Source organism: Ursus americanus, chromosome 3 (genome assembly GCF_024610735.1).
Source record: "Ursus americanus isolate L20-20 chromosome 3, mUrsAme1.1.p, whole genome shotgun sequence".
In the NCBI taxonomy this organism is placed as follows: Eukaryota; Metazoa; Chordata; class Mammalia; order Carnivora; family Ursidae; genus Ursus; species Ursus americanus.
This window is the reverse complement of record NC_142129.1, coordinates 78364711-78383426: the sequence shown is the minus strand read 5'-3', so window position 1 is coordinate 78383426 and position 18716 is coordinate 78364711. Positions and strand designations below refer to the sequence as shown.

At 37.6% G+C, this 18716-nt stretch overlaps 1 protein-coding gene across 8 annotated transcripts in view; it reads right to left on the bottom strand.

The window, feature by feature from the left end:
• Positions 1–13120: 13120 nt before the first annotated feature.
• Positions 13121–18716, bottom strand: part of CACNA2D1 (calcium voltage-gated channel auxiliary subunit alpha2delta 1) — a 485973-nt gene continuing 480377 nt past the window's right edge. For all 8 annotated transcript variants that reach the window (XM_087861132.1, XM_087861133.1, XM_087861134.1 and 5 more), the window contains one exon: positions 13121–17226. In XM_087861132.1, coding sequence (XP_087717258.1) covers positions 17110–17226 — 117 coding nt within the window. In that variant the 3' untranslated portion in view covers positions 13121–17109. The remainder of the gene's footprint in view (positions 17227–18716) is intronic.

Genomic DNA, 18716 nt, shown 5'->3' with positions numbered 1-18716 from the left:
TTGTTTCCTTTGGCTATATACCCTGAGATGGAGTTGCTGGATCATATGGGAGATCTATTTTTAATATTTTGAGGCACCTCTGTATTGTTTTCCATAGTGGCTGCACCAATTTACATTCTAACAGTGCATGAGGGTTCCCTCTTCTCCACATCTTTGCCATCACTTATCTCCTGCTTCTGAATAATAGCTATTCTAAAAGGTGTGAGTTATCTCATGGTTTCGATGCACATTTCCTTCATGATAATGATGTCGAGCATTTTTTCATGTACCTGTTGGTTAAGTTCTTTATATATTTTGGATATCAAGCCCTTATCTGTTGAAGGATTTGCAAAACTTTTCTCGCATTCAGTAGGTTGACTTCATTTTATTATTTCTTTTGCCATGCAAAGGTTTTGCATTTCACATAGTTCCATTTGTTCATTTTTGCTTTTGTTTGTGTCTTATTGTTCAACAAATCACTACTGAGACCAATGACGAGATTCTTTCCTAAGTTTTCTTCGAAAGGTTTTATGCTACCAGATGTTATGTTTGTTTTTAATTGATTTCAAGTTAATTTTTGTGGGTGATGTAAGATAGGTGTCTAATTTTATTGTTCTGCATGTATTTCTTCAGTTTTCTCCAAACCATTTTTTGAAGAGACTATCGTTTCCACATTGGGTGTTCTTGGCTCTGCTGTTGAATATTGGTTGACCATACATGTGTGGGTTTGGTTCTGGGTTCTCTATTTTGTTCTGTTGGTCTATGTGTCTATTTTTGTGCCAGTACTATACTTTTTTTTTTCTTTAGATTTATTTATTTATTTGAGAGAGAGAGAGAGAGAGAGAGAGAGAATGCATGAACAGGGGGAGGGGTGGACGGAGACAGAGAGAGAAAGAATCCTAAACAGACTCCCTGCTCAGCATGGAGCCTGACCTGAGGCTTGATCCCAGGCCCCTGAGATCATGACCTGAGCCAAAATCAAGAGTCGACTACTTAACTGATGAACTACCCAGGTGCACCCCATACTACTTTTTATTGTAGATTTATAATTGAGTCTGAAATTAGGAGGTGTGATACCTATAGCCATATTCTTTTCCTCAGGATTGTTTTGGCTATGTGGGGTCTTGGTGATTTTATACAAAGTTTAGCATTGTGTTTTTCTATTTATGTGAAGAATTCCATTGTTATTTTGATGGGGATTGTGTTGAATCTATAGTTGGCTTTGGGTACTATGGACATTTTAACAATAATCTTTTAATCCATGGGCACAGTATGTCTTTCCATTTGTTTGTGTCTCCTTTGATTTTTTTCAGCAAAGTCTTGGTTTTTGTTGTACAGCTCTCTCACTTCCTTGTGAAAGTTTTTCCTAGGTATTTTTGATGCTTTTATTAAAGGAATAGTTTATTTCATTTTCAGATGTTTCGATATCAGTGTAGAGCCATACCATCAATTCTGCATGTTAATTTTATATCCTGCAACTTTACCAAAATCATGAATTAGTTTCAAGAGTTTTTGTAGTGTGTTGGGGATTGTCTATGTACAAAGTCATATCATCTGCAAATATAGGTACTTTTACCTCTTCCTTTTCAATTTTGATATCTTTTATTTCTTTTTCTTGCCTAATTGCTCTAGCTAGGTATTCCAGTACTATGGTGAGACTGGGCATTTTTGTTCCTGATCTTAGAATAAAAGCTTTCAATTTTTCTCCATCCACTATAACATATAACATAGCTGTGGGTTTGTAATTTATGGCCTTTATATTGCTGAGGTATATTCCTTCTTTTATTTCTTATTTTTTTAATATTTTTTATTATGTTAGTCACCATACAGTACATCCCTGGTTTTTGATGTAAAGTTCCATGATTCATTAGGTGCGTATAACACCCAGTGCACCATGCAATACGTGCCCTCCTTACTACCCATCACCAGTCTATCCAATTCCCCCACCCCCTCCCCTCTGAAGCCCTCAGTTTGTTTCCCAGAGCCCACAGTCTCCCATGCTTCATTCCCCCTTCTGATTACCCCCCTTTCTTTATCCCTTTCTTCTCCTACCGATCTTCCTACTTCTTATGTTCCATAAATGAGTGAAACCATATGATAATCGTCTTTCTCTGCTTGACTTATTTCACTTAGCATTATCTCCTGCAGTGCCTTCCATGTTGCAGAAAATGTTGAGAAATTGTTCTTTTTGATAGCTGAGTAATATTCCATTGTATATATGGACCACATCTTCTTAATAGAGTCATCTGTTGAAGGGCATCCCGGCTCCTTCCACGATTTAGCTATTGTGGACAATGCGGCTATGAACATTGGGGTGCATATGGCCCTTCTCTTTACTACGTCTGTATCTTTGGGGTAAATACCCAGTAGTGCAAAGGCTGGATCATGGGGTAGCTCAATTTTTAACTTTTTAAGGGACCTCCACACTGTTTTCCAGAGAGGCTGTACCAACTTGCATTCCCACCAACAATGTAGGAGGGATCCCCTTTCTCCACATCCTCTCCAGCAATTGTTGTTTCTTGCCTTGTCCATTTTTGCCATTCTAACTGGTGTAAGGTGGTATCTCAGTGTGGTTTTGATTTGAATTTCCCTGATGGCTAATGATTTTGAACATTCTTTCATGTGTCTGTTGGCCATTTGTATGTCTTCAATGGAAAAGTGTCTGTTCATATCTTCTGCCCATTTTATGATTTATTTGTTTCTCGCATATTGAGTTTGAGAAGTTCTTTGTAGATCTTGGATACCAGTCTTTTATCTGTAGTGTCATTTGCAAATATCTTCTCCCATTCTATGGGCTGCCTCTTAGTTTTTTTTTTTTTTTTGACTGTTTCCTTGGCTGTGCAGAAGCTTTTTATCTTGACGAAGTCCCACAAGTTCATTTTTCCTTTTGTTTCTCTTGCCTTTGGAGATGTGTCATGAAAAAAGTTGCTGCGGCCGATGTCATAGAGGTTGCTGTCTATGCTCTCCTCTAGGATTCTGATGGATTCCTGTCTCACATCGAGGTCTTTCATCCATTTAGAGTTTATCTTTGTGTATGGTGTGAGATAGTGGTCAAGTTTCATTCTTTTGCATGTAGCTGTCCAATTTTCCCAGCACCATTTATTGAAGAGACTGTCTTTTTTCCACCGGATGTTTTTTCCTGCTTTATCAAAGATTAGTTGCCCAAAGAGCCGAGGGTCCATTACTGGGTTCTCTATTCTGTTCCATTGATCTATGTGTCTGTTTTTGCGCCAGTACCATGCTGTCTTGGTGATCACAGCTTTGTAGTACAGCTCGAAATCCGTCAACGTGATGCCCCCAGCTTTGTTTTTCCTTTCAACAATTCCTTGGCGATTCAGGGCCTTTTTCTGGTTCCACACAAATTTAAGGGCTGTTTGTTCCAGTTCTTTGAGAAATGTCATTGTTATTTTGATCGGGATAGCATTGAAAGTGTAGATTGCTCTGGGTAGCATAGACATTTTAACTATGTGTATTCTTCAGATCCATGAGCATGGAATATTTTTCCATCTTTTTATGTCTTCTTCAATGTCTTTCAAGAGTGATTTGTAGTTTCTAGACTATAGATCCTTTACGTCTCTGGTTAAGTTAATTCCAAGATAATGTATGATTTTTGGTGCTATGGTAAATGGAATGGATTCCCTAATTTTTCTTTCTTCAGTCTCATTGTTCATGTATAGAAATGCAACTGATTTCTGAGCATTGATTTTGTATCCTGCCACATTACTGAATTGCTCTATAAGTTCTAGTAGTTTGGGGGTGGATTCTTTTGGGTTTTCCATATAGAGTATCATGTCATCTGTGAAGAGAAACAGTTTGACTTCTTCTTTGCTGATTTGGATAGCTTTTATCCCTTTTTTGTTGTCTGATTGCTGTTGCAAGGACTTCTGGTGTTATGTTGAATAATAATGGCGAGAGTGGGCATCCTTGTCGTGTTCCTGATCTGAAGGGAAAGGCTTTCAACTTTTCCCCATTGAGAATGATATTTGCTGTAGGCTTTTCATAGGTGGTTTTTATGAGATTGAGAAATGTACCCTCTATCCTTACACTCTGATGGGTTTTAATCAGGAGCGGATGCTGTACTTTGTCAAATGCATTTTCTGCATCAATTGAGAGCATCCTATGGTTCCTGACTCTTTTCTTGTTGATATGATCTATCACACTGATCGATTTGCAAATGTTGAACCACCCTTGTATCCCAGGGATGAATCCCACTTGGTCTTGATTGATAATCCTTTTAATGTACTGTTGGATCCTATTAGCTAGGATCTTGTTGAGAATTTTGGTGTCGTATTCATTAGGGAAATCGGTCTGTAATTCTCCTTTTTGATGGGGTCTTTGCCTGGTTTGGGGATCAAGGTAATATTGGCCTCATAGAATGAGTTTGGTAGTTTTCCTTCTGTTTCTGGTTTTTGAAATAGCTTTAGGAGAATAGGTATTATTTCTTCTTTGAATGGTTGGTAGAATTCCCCGGGGAATCCATCAGGCCCTGGACTCTTGTTGTTTGGGAGGTTTTTGATCACTCTTTCAATCTCTTTGTAATTAAGCTGTCTGTTTAAAAAAATCAATTTCTTCCTGTTTCAGTCTTGTTTAGTCAGTTTATAGGTTTATAGTCAGTTTATAGTCAGTTTATAGTCAGTCTTGTATAGTCAGTTTAGTCAGTCAGTCAGTTTATAGGTTTCCAGGAAGGTATTCATTTCTCCCAGGTTGTTTAATTTATTGGCATAAAGCTGTTGATAAAACTTTCTGATGATCCTTCCTATTTCATCAGTATTGGTTGTGACTTCTCCCCTTCATTCATAATTTTATTAATTTGGGTCCTTTCTCTATTCTTTAGGATAAGTCTTGCCAGTGGCTTATCTATTTTATTTATTCTTTCAAAGAACCAGCTTCTAGTTCTGTTGATCTGCTCTACTGTGCTCGTGGTTTCTAATCCATTGATCTCTGCTCTAATCTTGATCAACTGCTTTCTTGTGCGTGATTAGGCCTGTTCTGTTGCTGTTCCAACTTCTTGAGGTGAGAATATAAAAACCGCATTTTAGACTTTTCTATTCTTTTGAGTGAGGCTTGGATGGCTATGTATTTTCCCTAGGACCGCCTTTGCAGTGTCCCATAGGTTTTGGACCATTTTGTTTTCATTCTTGTTGGTCTCCATAAATTGTTTAAATTGATTTTTGTTTTCCTGGTTTATCGAACCATTCTTTTTTTTTTTAATTTTTTTTTAAAGATTTTATTTATTTTTTCGACAGAGATATAGACAGCCAGCGACAGAGGGAACACAAGCAGCGAGAGTGGGAGAGGAAGAAACAGGCTCCTAGCAGAGGAGCCTGATGTGGGGCTCGATCCGATAACCCCGGGATCACACCCTGAGCCGAAGGCAGATGCTTAACCGCTGTGCCACCCAGGCGCCCCTTATTGAATCATTCTTGAGCAGGATGGTTTCAGTTTCCAAGTGTTTGAGTTTCTTCCAAAATTTTCCTTGTGATTGAGTTCCAATTTCAAAGCACTGTGGTCTGAGAATATGCAGGGAATAATTTCAGTGTTTTGGTATCAGTTGAGACCTGTTTTGTGACCCAGAACATGATCTATTCTGGAGAATGTTCCATGTGCATTCAAATAGAATGAGTATTCTTTGTTCTGGGGTGTAGTGTTCTATATATATATCTATGAGGTCCTTCTGGTCTAGTATGGCATTCAAAGCTCTTGTTTCTTTGTTGATTTTCTGCTTAGGTGATCTATCTATTGCTGATAGTGGAGTGTTGAGGTCCCTTACTATTAATGTATTTTTATCTATATGTCTCTTTATTCTGGTTAAGAGTTGGCTTGTGTATCATGCTGCTCCCCTGTTGGGGGCATAGATATTTATAATTGTCATATCCACTTTTTGGATACATCCTTTAAGAATGATATAATGTCCTTCTGTATCTCTAACTACAGTCTTTAGTTTAAAATCCAATCTGTCTGATATGAGAATTGCTACCCCAGCTTTCTTTTGAGATCCATTGGCATGAAAGATGGTTTTCCATCCCTTTACTTTCAGTCTTGATGTATCTTTAGTTTCAAAATGAGTCTTTTGTAGACAGCAAATGGATGGGTCATGTCTTTTTATCCAATTTGCAACCCTGTGGCATTTTATGGGAGCATTTAGGCCATTCACATTAGAGTGATTATTGAGAGAGATGATTTTAATGATGTCATATTGCCTGTAAAGTCTTTGTTTCTATAGATTGTGACTTTCTGTTCTGTATCACTCTTGGGGCCTTTTTACTTTTATAGAACCCCCCCCTTAATATCTCCTGTAGGGCTGGTTTCATGGTTACAAAATTGGTCAGTGACTGGCAATTCTGGAAGGTCCTTATCTCTCCATCAATTCTGAATGACAGCCTTGCTGGATAAAGGATCCTTGGCTGCATGTTTTTCTCTGAAAGAGCTTTAAAAATGCCTCCCAACCCTTTCTCTCATTCCAGGTCTGTGTAGACAGATCTGATGTAATCCTGATACTTTTGCCTTGGTACATGAGAAATTTATTTGCCCTGGCCACTTTCAATACTGTATCCTTGGATCTAATATTTACGAATTGCACTATGACGTGACATGGCATAGGTTTGTCGTGGTTGAGCTTGGGAGGGGTCCTCTCTGCCTCTTGGACACGAATGCTTCCTTTGCCAGATTAGGGAAGTTTTCAGCTACAATTTGTTCAAATATCTCTTCTAGACCTCTCTTTTTCTCCACCCCCTCGGGGTTGCTGATGATTCTGACATTGGAACATTTCATTGAGTCAGTGATCTCCTGTAACCTACATTCATGAGACTGGATTTTTTTGAGCCAAGTTTCTGTTTTAGCTTTCTCTTCTACTAACCCATCCCTAATTCACTAATTCATTCTTCTGCCTCATTTACCCTGGCCATCAGAGCATCTAGTTTAGACTGCATTTGATTCATAGCATTTTTAATTTCTGCCAGACTTGCTCTCATTTCTGCCCTTAGAGATTCTATATTCTCGTTAATATTTTCGTTAATATTTTTTTCAAGTCTACACATCATCTTGACCATTGTTACTCTGAACTCCATTTCTGATAATTTGGTTACATCTATATCCATCAGTTCTGTGGCAGAGGCCACAGACTCATTGTTTTTTCTTTGCTGGGGGGGATTTCTCCTTCTCGTCATTCTGATGAGAGGTTGCGGGGTTGCCCAGAGCCCAAATTATTGACCAGGACCCAAGCAATATGCACTTGTTTTATAGGGATCTTAGGGATGTGGGCTTCTTGATTTTTCAGCCTGCCTTCTGGGGGAGGGGCCTGCCACGCTCATACTCAGGCCACCCTGTTTGGGTAGAGTCTCCGTGTCCCCTGCGAGGGGGGATGGGGATGGGCACACTGTGAGCCGGTATTTCCAGCCTTTTGCTCTCTGGTGGCTTTCCCTGGCAGTTTGCTGTGCCTCTTCTGAGAGTCAGAGCAGCAGCGGCCGAATCCCAGCCTCTGCTTCAGAACAGAGGGATCGCAGACCATTCACCACTGATGTTTTGGCCACTTTAACTCTGTTACTGTTGGTGCTGCTCAACCCTGCAGCGTCCCGGGATGTGCGCCCCACAGCTGGTGTCCCAGCCCTCACTTCTGGGGCTGGCGCGTCTCTGTCCTTTGTGTTTCTAACCCCTCCAGCTGCCCCCGGCGCACTCCCGGAGCTCCCAGTCTCAGTCTGGATCTAGTGAGCATCCCGGGATTCCGGAGTTCCGTGAGATGCCTGGTGGCACGCATTCCCAGGCTCTCGGTCTCAGTCTGCTGTTTCGCGGGTGCCGGTCCGCGAGCCCGCCCGCTCCCCCGTGCAGGTGGCCACCGCTTCCTGGCGCCCGAACGCTGGGGCTCCCTCCCCCTTCTGTTTATCTTCCGATATCTGTGTGCGGTTTCACGGCTCCCCGCTTCGTACCTCAATACTCAGCGCTGGAGATGTTCATTTGTAGAGCTCCATATTTATCTTCCTGTGTCTCAGGCTGATTCCGTGGGTGTTCAGGATGGTCTGGTACCTATCCAGCTCGACTCAGGGGACGGGCTGAAAAAGGGGTCCCCTACTCCTCCGCCATCTTAACTCCTCCCTTTCGAGGTATATTCCTTCTATACCCAATACATCAAGGTTTTTATCACGGAATTTATTGCATTTTGTCAAATGCTTTTTCAGCATCTATTGACATAAGTATATGAGTTTTATCTTTCATTGTATTGTAATGATTACAATGTAAGTAACACATTGTAATGTGTTACTTTTATTGACTTGTATATGTTGAAGCATCTTTGCATCCCAGGGATAAATCCCACTTGGTCACGGTGTATAGTCCCTTTAATGTCTTACATTCAGTTTGCTAATATTTATTTTAGGAATTTTTGCACCTATGTCAGGGATATTGGTTTGTCTAATTGTTTCTGAGATTTGGATGAAGACACTGAAGACAGGATCTTCCATTTCAACCCAGTGAAGTTTCCATCAGGCCCTGTTCTCCCCTTTGCCATCACTTCTTTATTACCAAGATCTTTTATTGCAAAGTGTTTTTTTAAATTAGTAATATGTTTATTTACATGAGTTTTGTTTTGTTTTTGTTTTTGTTTTGATGAAGCTCTCCTACAGCCTGTGTTGTGTTTGTATTTCTCATCATTGTCATCGTATCCCTCGTGCCCAGAAGAATAACTATTTTGAAGTTCTGGCAATATTCCTCACAACCTAGGAATCCTCTTGATAACAAATTTTTCTTGTTTCTTTTACTCTTTTTGATGTTTCCACGTTTTATTTAAATTCTAGTTAACATGTAGTGTAATATTCAGGAGAATTTAGTGATACATCATTTACATATAACACCCAGTTCTCATCACAACAAGTGCCCTCCTTAATACCCATCACCCATTTAGCCCATCCCCCACCCACCTCCTTCCACTCCACCAACCGTCAGTTGATGCCAAGTTTTTCTAAAGCTGAAATCATCAGCATCAGACTTACTGAGTTTCTCAGATAAGAAATAGAGGCATGAGCAACTGTTATATAATAACTATTATCATTTTGTTTATATACAAATATTTGTGGAGTCAGTAGTGTAAAATAGACTGACAGGGAAGAGAAAGAGATAAAACGATAAAATGTACCCAAACTGGGGAGCTGGGATGTGGACCCAGGCAGTCTGCAGCCTGGAATCTCTACCATGTATCACGTGGCCTCTTTTCTCAGATTTTTTTGAAATTCTGAAATCAATCAGAAATACTCCTCATTTAAGTGAGTTTTTTTAAAGGCTTTATTAGCTTTTTATTAAGGAATAGCCATTATTAAACAAAATACGTACAGAAACCGATTGTCAACTAATACAATTTTTTTTTCTCTAGCTTGCAGTATCATTTGCCGTAAGAATGAGCCTCATTGGCAAAGTTCTCTAATAAATCATGAACTGGTTGCGAGAGTTTTGTAGAGCGTTGGGGATTGTGTATGACAAAGTCATATCTATTTTAGACAAAATCTGTGGTTCAACTGTATAAAACATTTGATATCATTAGTATGATTTAAAAGGGAATAGAATCTCCTATAGTAGGAATTGTTCTAATAGTGGATCCTGATTATCAATCACAATTGATGAGAACTTTATTGATTATCCTATAATCTGGATCCAAAGAGAAAAAAATCAAACATTAAGAAGTATAGTCTTTGGGGCACCTGGGTATTTCAGTCAATTAAGTGTCTGCCTTCAGCTCAGGTCATGAACCTGGGATCCTGGGATTGAGCCCCACCTCAGGCTCCCTGCTCAGAGGGGAGTCTGCTTCTCCCTCTGCCCCTCCCCCTGCTCATGTGCACATGCTCTCTCCTTCTCTCTCAAATAAATAAAATGTTAAAAAAAAAAGTCCTCAAAAATACTGCAGTCGAGCTAAGATCATAGGGTGTGTTTCAAAACACATGTTCAAAAAAGGATTTAAAATGGAACAAATAACTTGTATCTAAATAGTGTTTCATCAAGTATAATTCAGAAATTACCTACATCAGAATTGTCATACCTTTAGTCAGCCTAACATGCCCCCAGCAGTGTAATTCTGGCTGCACAGTGAAAATACATGAGATTCTGAATTAGAGTAGGTTCTGGGTATCAGTCAGTGTTTAAGCCAAACCAAAGGAGATCAAGAAAACCTCCAATAATCTCTCTCAAATAAATAAATAAAATCTTAAAAAAAAAAAAAAAGAAAACCTCCAATAAGAGCTTTGAAATGATTTAATGTTGAGAATCATTATCCTGGCGTATATATGGTTGGGTGGCAGAGACCCTATCTTTTCTTTGCGTCATTAGCACTGTACAGAAGCTCATTTACAATGAATTCAGTCTCATTACTCTGAAGTTGAGTCTCTCATTTGCTCCTCTGGACTTGTTCTGCCTATCACATCCCTGCCCCTAGTACCCTCCGATGTTCCCCACCTTGGGGGATTGTACAACTCCCCCCAATTAAACTTGAGAACCCTGGGAGTCATTTTAAATTTTGTCCTTGCAGTGCAACAGGTGAATCATGAAGTTCTCTCCTTTTTCCCTTCTAAATATTGCTAAAATCAGTCCATTTTTATCCGTCGAGTCTCCTGTGCCAATCAACAAGCTTCTCATCTTGACAATAGTCTCAACTGGTCTCCTTTCTATAGATGTTCTTCTACCAGTAAACCATATTTCATCCAGAGTGGTTTTCCTGAAATGCAAGTCTGATCAAACTGTTCTTTGCTTAAAAGTTGCCAGCAGCTTCCAAATGCCTAACCGCCCTGCCCCCCTCCCCCATCCCACCACCATGTGTTCTAGAGAGGACTTCAATCTCTGGCCCTTTGTCTCTGCAGACTCCTCACCCACACCTTAAGCCATCCTGAGCCTCATCTTCAGTTACTCCCAGTGACTTGAATGCACCTCTCAGCATTCACACACTTTGCTGTCTTTAACAATACTGGGACCTCCTTGCCTCAGCTTGAAATCATGGCAGACTTCTCTGGCCAGCTCCTTCTTGCCAGGTTATCTTACTGTCGGCTCCCATGGTGCCATTTATGTCTTATAGCCGAGAGCTTTCCTTATGCTATTGTCAAAGCTTAGTAAATTTTCAGTATTCCCAGTCAGTAGTTAGGGTCTTAAAAGCTCCAGCCCAAATGACGACTAAGAAGATCAGGAAGATGATTATTGTAACAACTCGGAATTCTAATGGGTGGCACTGCTGGGTGCTCACGCAGTGCTGGGCCTTATACTAAGTAAGTAATAATTGCAGTAATTATTGTATCATTTAGTCCTCATGGCAACCCTGCATTTTTTAATGTATTAATAACTACAGTTTATAGTCAGATGTTTGAGTCTAGGTTTACACTTTAAACTATTAGATTAGGTAGTTTTTATATTTCTACCACTATCTTTACAGTAAAGGTGTTGAAGATGTGTTATGTTAAATTTAGCACATTTGACAGGTGGTATATGCTGAGTGATTTTATGCATTTCTTCTCATAATAGGCAGGAACCTGTGGCCTTAACTACTAATTGTGGCAAATTATATTAGTTTCCCAATTATGGCAGTGATAGTAAGTTACCTACTTAAATATATTTATTTAAAAAAAAAGTGTCCATTTAAAAAAAACAACATTCAATAAACAGCTTTGTTGATTGTATACCAATTTATAGAAAATGATGTAGGAGTTCTATGAGTAACTCCACTTTAAGATACAAAGCCTTGGAGCTTTAAAAAATGCCCAATACCTTGAGGAAGGGGGTGGGGGCATGGGGTAGCTAGGTGATGGGCATTAAGGGGGACACATGACATAATGAGCACTGGGTGTTACACGCAACTGATGAATCACTGACCTCTACTTCTGAAACTAATAACAGAGTATAGGTTAATTAATTGATTATAAACAAAGAAATACACAATACCTTGAATTTATTAGGACCTCATACCAGTAACTAAAATTTTCCAGTCGTCATAGCCCAAAACTGAAGGTCAGAGATAACAAGCCTTTCAGATCTAAGATTGTAAGGTCCCGTTGAGTATTGAGTCCCAGTTGAGTTGGATTTCAGAAGAGACTGTGGATGTGCAAAGGAATATTTTAATCCTAGATTTACAACTCTGAGAAGTAATAGGGATAAGAGGCAACAGTAGATGTTTAAATTTTGTTTTAAAAGGTGTTCTCAACGTGTTTGCTGGCAGAAAGATGTAAGTCCGCAGAAAGGGGAGACTGAACATGCTTGAGGAAAGAGAATTGATGAAGCAAGGTCCCAAGGGAAGAGGTGGAGATGGGTTCAAGATGATTGATAGAGGAAATGAGGGTGTCTGGGGAGTAAGAGGATTGATTGAGGAGATAAATTGGTACAAAATGAAGTCAGATGTTCAAAAAACAAATGTTATCCACCTTACACTTTTCTGTAGGCTTTTTCCTGTTAAAATGCCTTGATCAGAAACTGGAGCTCGGCTCTTCCAGTAACCACCGTCGTTGGTACTCACATAATGCCTTCCTCCGTGCGTAGGAGTTTTTGTTCTCACATGAGAGTCCCCAGAAAGAAAAACAGGCCTGCGTTATACTAGATTCCACACAGTATCAGGCTCATTAATTTATTTATTAGGTGAGCATATGAGGGCAGGTTACAAGCTGATATAAATATAAAAGAAACTTAACAGGTTTTTTGTTTTTTTTCCCCTTAATTCTTTACACTAGACCTCACTTCCTCAAGCTGCTGATTGCTATAGTGTAGCTAGGAGAAATATTTAAAAGTCAGATGTATAAAAGATACACACATTTTAATTATTATAACTTTGTCTCTTTCAAACTATTTCCCCAAGGTTTTAAAGGACCATGGAAACATTTTTATTTCTGCTGGGGATTTCTTTTTCTTTCTTTCTTTTTTTTTTTTTTAACAGAAGCCCAAAGTCTGAATTAATAACTTCCTAAATGCCTTGACGGCAAAAGTCATATGCAAAGGGTCAGAGCTAGAAAAGGAGTTGCAAACACATTTGTTTGTGAGTTGAGGTTTGTAATAGTAAAAGCACTTTCCTAATCCCAAGTTCTATTTCACTATCTTGAATGGTCCTCACAGGAAGGACTGATTGAAATATATTTATGACAATAACTTCTGTCTCTTTCAACCGGAGTTTATGTAAGTAAATAATCCAAACTGGTGACTTTAAATGATAAACTTTTATTCTGAATATACTGTTTTTGCACAAGATTTAACACAACATTTTCTGGGATTATAAATATTTTTATAACAGTATTATACAAATTTTTACAAAAATTTTTTTATCAGGCTAGTTAATTTCCACAAAAGTGTCAAGAGAACATAATAAAGGGGAGAAAAGATCTTTTGTTCACAAAGCCAGTTGGCCTTTTGCATGGATGCACACTGAGCATTTCAATAAAAGTATCCCTAAAAAGCATGATCCAACAATCATACGGCACAACAAAAAAGACAGCTTTGTCAGGTCACACTGTAAACTCAACTGGCATCTATACAAGACAGTATCCCACTAGTCTCAGTGGAATTTCTTTCAGTTAATTATGTGAACTAAAAATAAGGTAGAGGAAACTCTTGGTAAGGGTTGTCTGGGTCTTTGAAATTCTGGAATTTATTCAACACTTGATACTTCTGTTGTATTGATTTGCTCTTTACAGAAATGTACACGGAATATTAGCAATATGAACATTCTGCGAATGGGAAAACAGCATAAGTTCTAGACAGTAATAAAATATTTTAAGTTGGGGGCAAGTGAAATCATCATTCTCTTCTACACCTGAAAAAAAAATCACAGCGCTCATTTTGTTTCACAAGGTCAAACTGTCTACCTCTAGATATTTTAATGTCAACTAACGATTAATGGAATAGTTCAGAGTTTTAAATTAAGACATAGAATTTAAGCTTTGGTGGAGAGAAAGATTTAAATGAGACATAAAATAGAGCATCAAATAAGCAAGTAACACTTGGGTTGCAAAGGTCACTTAAAAGGGATACTGCCTATTTGAACCCAGTAAGGCCAGTTTTAAAGTTAATAAAAGGAATATTCTAGGAAAACTTACAAATGGCAGCAACACTGTTTTGTTTTTGTTTTTTTCCCAAGTAAAGCAATAACGCCTCAAGCATTAGAAACATGAAAAAAGATCATACTAAAATCTTATAGGCCCAGGACCTAAAAATCTCTTCAATCAAACTTGCTAACTATGTCATGTTAAAAACCTGTTAGAAATATGGACCACGATTGGTGTTTGGCAGTAATGCTGGTTGTTCAAATGAAGAAAATATAAAGAAACCATTAATGTAAAAGTCATTCCTGTTATTCAACACCAATGTAAGACTTACTTTGATTTCGTTTTAATGACAAACTAACATTAAACTGGATGAGTAGAGCAAAAATGAAAGAACCCAAAGAGTGTAAAAGCTTTTTTTCTTGATCGCTTAGTCTTTGAAAAATCAATATTTATAACAGGCTATAATTTAAGTTCTTGTCAAGAATTAGAACTCACAGAAAAATCCTAATTTAAATAAAACAATTGGATGGGATGAGTTTTACTGTCTCTGACAAAATGCTAAAAGGATGGAGACTAGTATTAGGCATGAGAACAGTTTTTAGTCAGAAAGCATGTTCTTACCCAATTTATTACCAAGCACATGGTTCTCATAGTATAGGTTTATTTTATAACAGAAGAGAAAGGATCATAGCAAGACTCGTGCACGTAAATATATTTTGATGGCAAATGGAACCAAGAGGACCCTGCCAAGAGATGCCAAGTTTAACTGTGATTAATGCAACAGTAATGTCGTTGATGAAAACATACTATTTCAGTGACAGTAGCCATGAAAATATATTTAATAGATTTTAAAGATAATTTTAAGGTAGTTTGTTGTATGCTGGAAGCAATTCAGTTGCTTTAATGTGCGTCGTATATACACACAAACTAACATAATTTTATATTTTGATATCCCCTTCCCAACACTTTCATGATTTAAAATAGTCTAGCAAAAGTTAACAGTAAATTTTAAATATGTAATCAACAAACAACATGATTTAAACATAGTGTCACTAGAGTGAGAAGTTCCATATATTTTTTTTTTAAATCACTTTGGTGTTTTCTAAAATGTCAATACCAGTTACAAATGAGACTACAAAATCACAACAATGCATTAGAAATGGTAACTGATGTCAACTCTTAGAACAATAGCTGGCAAAGTGATTCCATTCCCACCCACCCCCATTTTTAAATAAAAAATAGTTTAAATAAGGAAATAGACACAAACTGTTCCTAGGGCATATCGTGGTGGGAGGGAATTACAAAGGTATGCAAAGCTAAAAACAAAACAAACATCTTTTAAACTATGCTAAAGACTTGGTTATGTCTTTGATACGCGGAGCATATTAAAGCATGCTGGATAATGTTAATAAGATATTGACTTAAAAATGATGTATAAGAAAATTTCCAGCATATACACACACCAATATTTGGCATGTTCAAAATAAGAACAAATGCATTTCGCCATAAAAAATATCTGTATACTTCCAGCCTTCAGCAGAATTACTTACTTGAACTAGAATTACACATTCATTGTTTTTACCCTTTCTTCAAACACTGTTGACTCCTGAAAATTATTTTTAAAAGCATAATAATAATCTACCATATTACTCTATAATGTAATATCTGATTTACTACACTAATCATTTTCACCAATGAGGCTGTATAAAAACAATTTTGATTATTCACAATCAAGTATTCATGTGCATACATACAGATTCAAGGTTTCCTATTTGTTCAGATTATTATAAAACCCTCATCAGACTGCATGGAAGTTTTGGTCAAGTGATCATATACCCTTTTACAACGGAGGGGAAAAAGCAGCAGCGGCAGAAATGTCTGGAGTGTATGTGCTACTATTCAAACGAACAAAGAGGAAACCTAGTGTGAAACTTCATTGAGAACATATATGTACTCTTCAAAAAATAAATGTGTCAAATCTGATTTATGTACTTAAAATATCTGTACATAGGTTTTCAGGCAAAAGCACGAGTCTGTATAAAATCCGTGAATTCCCATTTCACCATTTACCTACCCCAGTCATTGGGCATTGACGTTGCACAGTATATTCAGAGTAATTGAACGACATTTTTAAGGATGACTTAAGTGCATTACACTGCAAGGTTCAGAGTCTTACATAACAATAATGTCACTCGGTTAACTTTTCAAAGGACTATACTCTACAGTAAGAGAAAAACAAACTGAAAGTCAAAATAGCAGCAGCATCATGCAAAATACCCTTGGTAACCAAAGTTCATTTATCACAAGAAAAAACATTTTCCCCTCCCCCCAACAAGCTTCTCTTAGAGCATTTTGAAATATCTGGCTAGCACTACAGAACTTTACTGTGAACAAAAGAAACATCACATCGAAGCATTAAGGGCTTACATTGATGAGGAAATATGTCACATGTTCAATCGCATCTTCAAGCACCTTGAGTTTAACAGTTTCTTAGTTATTTTCAAACACCAATTCATTACCCCAGCAAAACTTAATTGGTTGTCATTCGTGTTCTATTTTTGGCAGAGAAGCCATTCTTCATAAGGCATTTTATTTATGGCAATTTCTTTTTGTAGAAAATTAGCCATTATTTCAACAGATTACATCAATCTCTCTTTTTCTATTTTGTTTTTCAATAACTACTCAAAGCAGGAAATAATTTTTAACAGAAGAATACGTGAAGGCAAAAATAACTCCTTTTTTTTTTCCCCTCTAAAGATTTTCTTGGTAAAAGAACAAGAATTGCAGCAGGTCAAAATTCCAGGTCAAGGTCAAGACAATTTATATGATTCATAAACAGTGTGGGGAGCCCTTTACATATAATCACCAACAATGCAAACAACAAACTCTCCAATCTTCCAATAGAGCATGTATAGCATTTTGCTTGGATGTTCTACATCGATGATGCAGCATTCACACAAGTTGAGGGATCTGAGACCCGGACATGCAGCCAGTGGGGCCACAGGAGTCTGTGCCTTAGATCTAGCCACGGTACAGGCCCAGCTAGTGTCCTGCTCATTCCACAGTTGACCCTATTTTATCGCAACCGAGGGCTCATGTTTGGGCAGGGTCTGGAGTTTAATTTTGCAGACTGAGTTTTAGAAGGTCATAACTGGCAGTGTCTGCTGCCAGATAAAAGCCAAAGTAGTACAAACTGGACTCCGATGATGGACCACAGGGAGGGATTCAATCCAGAAACACCACCACAGTCAGTATAATCCTCCTGGTGGAAAGAAAAGGCGAAAGAAAAATCCTGAAGAAATACTTAGCAAGCCATCTCTCAGAGCACCAGTGTTCAGTCCACTTCTGACTCACCTGATAAAATGGTTTTAATTTGAATCCAAATAAATCACATTACCCTAGATTTTATAGTGCAGCAATTTTGAATAAAGTGATTTCCCTAGTACCATGTCAAGAATGCTTTAAATTTTGAGTTGCAGATTCTGATGATGAAGAAAGAAAATACTTGAATAATAAATGCTGTTTTGGCTAATATACCAGTTGCTAAATTAAGTAAAAAAAAAAAAAAAAAAAAAACCTTTCATAGTACCAGATATTCCTATATATTTACAAAAATAAGGAGTAAATATAAAATTTACTATAGATTTTATAATTCCCAAGAATTATGATTTTAGTGATTACGCTCAATAAGGCAAGGTTTGGGACTGGTAAAATCAATGCGAGAAATGATCTTCTCTATTTCCCATATCCTTTATTTCCAGTTTCAAAGGTGAACATACCACGCTGCCTATGTAGCATCTGGACCTTCACCAAAATTAATAATGTATTTGAATCATACATGAAAAGATACTCTAAAAATATATTTAAAATAAAGAGCTAAGCTAGCAAGAGACATCTGTTTAATTTACAGAACCATGAAATATAAGCAATAGATATACTGATTTGGACACCCCTACTGTCTCATGGTAGCTCATTAAGTTCCTTTAAATGCAAAATTATCCTTTATCTTTTATTCCTTGGTTCTGTGTCTTGTAACATTTGCTACATCCTTTGATTTCTTTTAATTACTGAATTTCATAAAAGATGTTTAGGAAAATAAGTAGATGTAGATATGAGGCTTTTGAATAAATTCACTATGCCAAGGTTCATTGTCCAATAATCAAAATAATAGCCTATGTAAGTAAATAAATGAGTAAATAAACTGTTCAGAATGATTTTCCAAAGACTCTGAGCTTGCAGAGAAGAGAACATTGGCTTGTTTTCCTCACTAGGGTTCAATACAGTGCCTGCCACCCAGTAAATAAATAAAATTTCTTTCTTGAGCTGCATTTTGAGACAGAACACTTCTGTTAAAGAGAAGTCTGAAAGAAACAGAATCTATTAAGAAAAAGTTTATTTTTCAAAAGCTAGCTCCTAAATCTAAAGAGTCCATAAAACGATGATCCATTCTTGGTCCTCGTCTTATTTTACTTCTCAGGAGCATTTGGCAATGAACAATATTCTCCCCTTGAAATATTTTCTCATGTGTATTTGCCTGACACATATGGTTTCCTCCAAACTTCTTTGGGGTTCATTTTACTCTCTTTAGCTCAATTTGCTTCTCTTTGTGCTCTCTACATGATAGACTTTTCCAGGAGTTACTTCTCTCTTCTTTGTATTTATACTTTCTTCCTAGGTAATCTAATCTAGTCCTATAGCTTTAAATTCCATTCATCTGTTAATAACTCATATTTTTGTCCTTTTTCATATGAA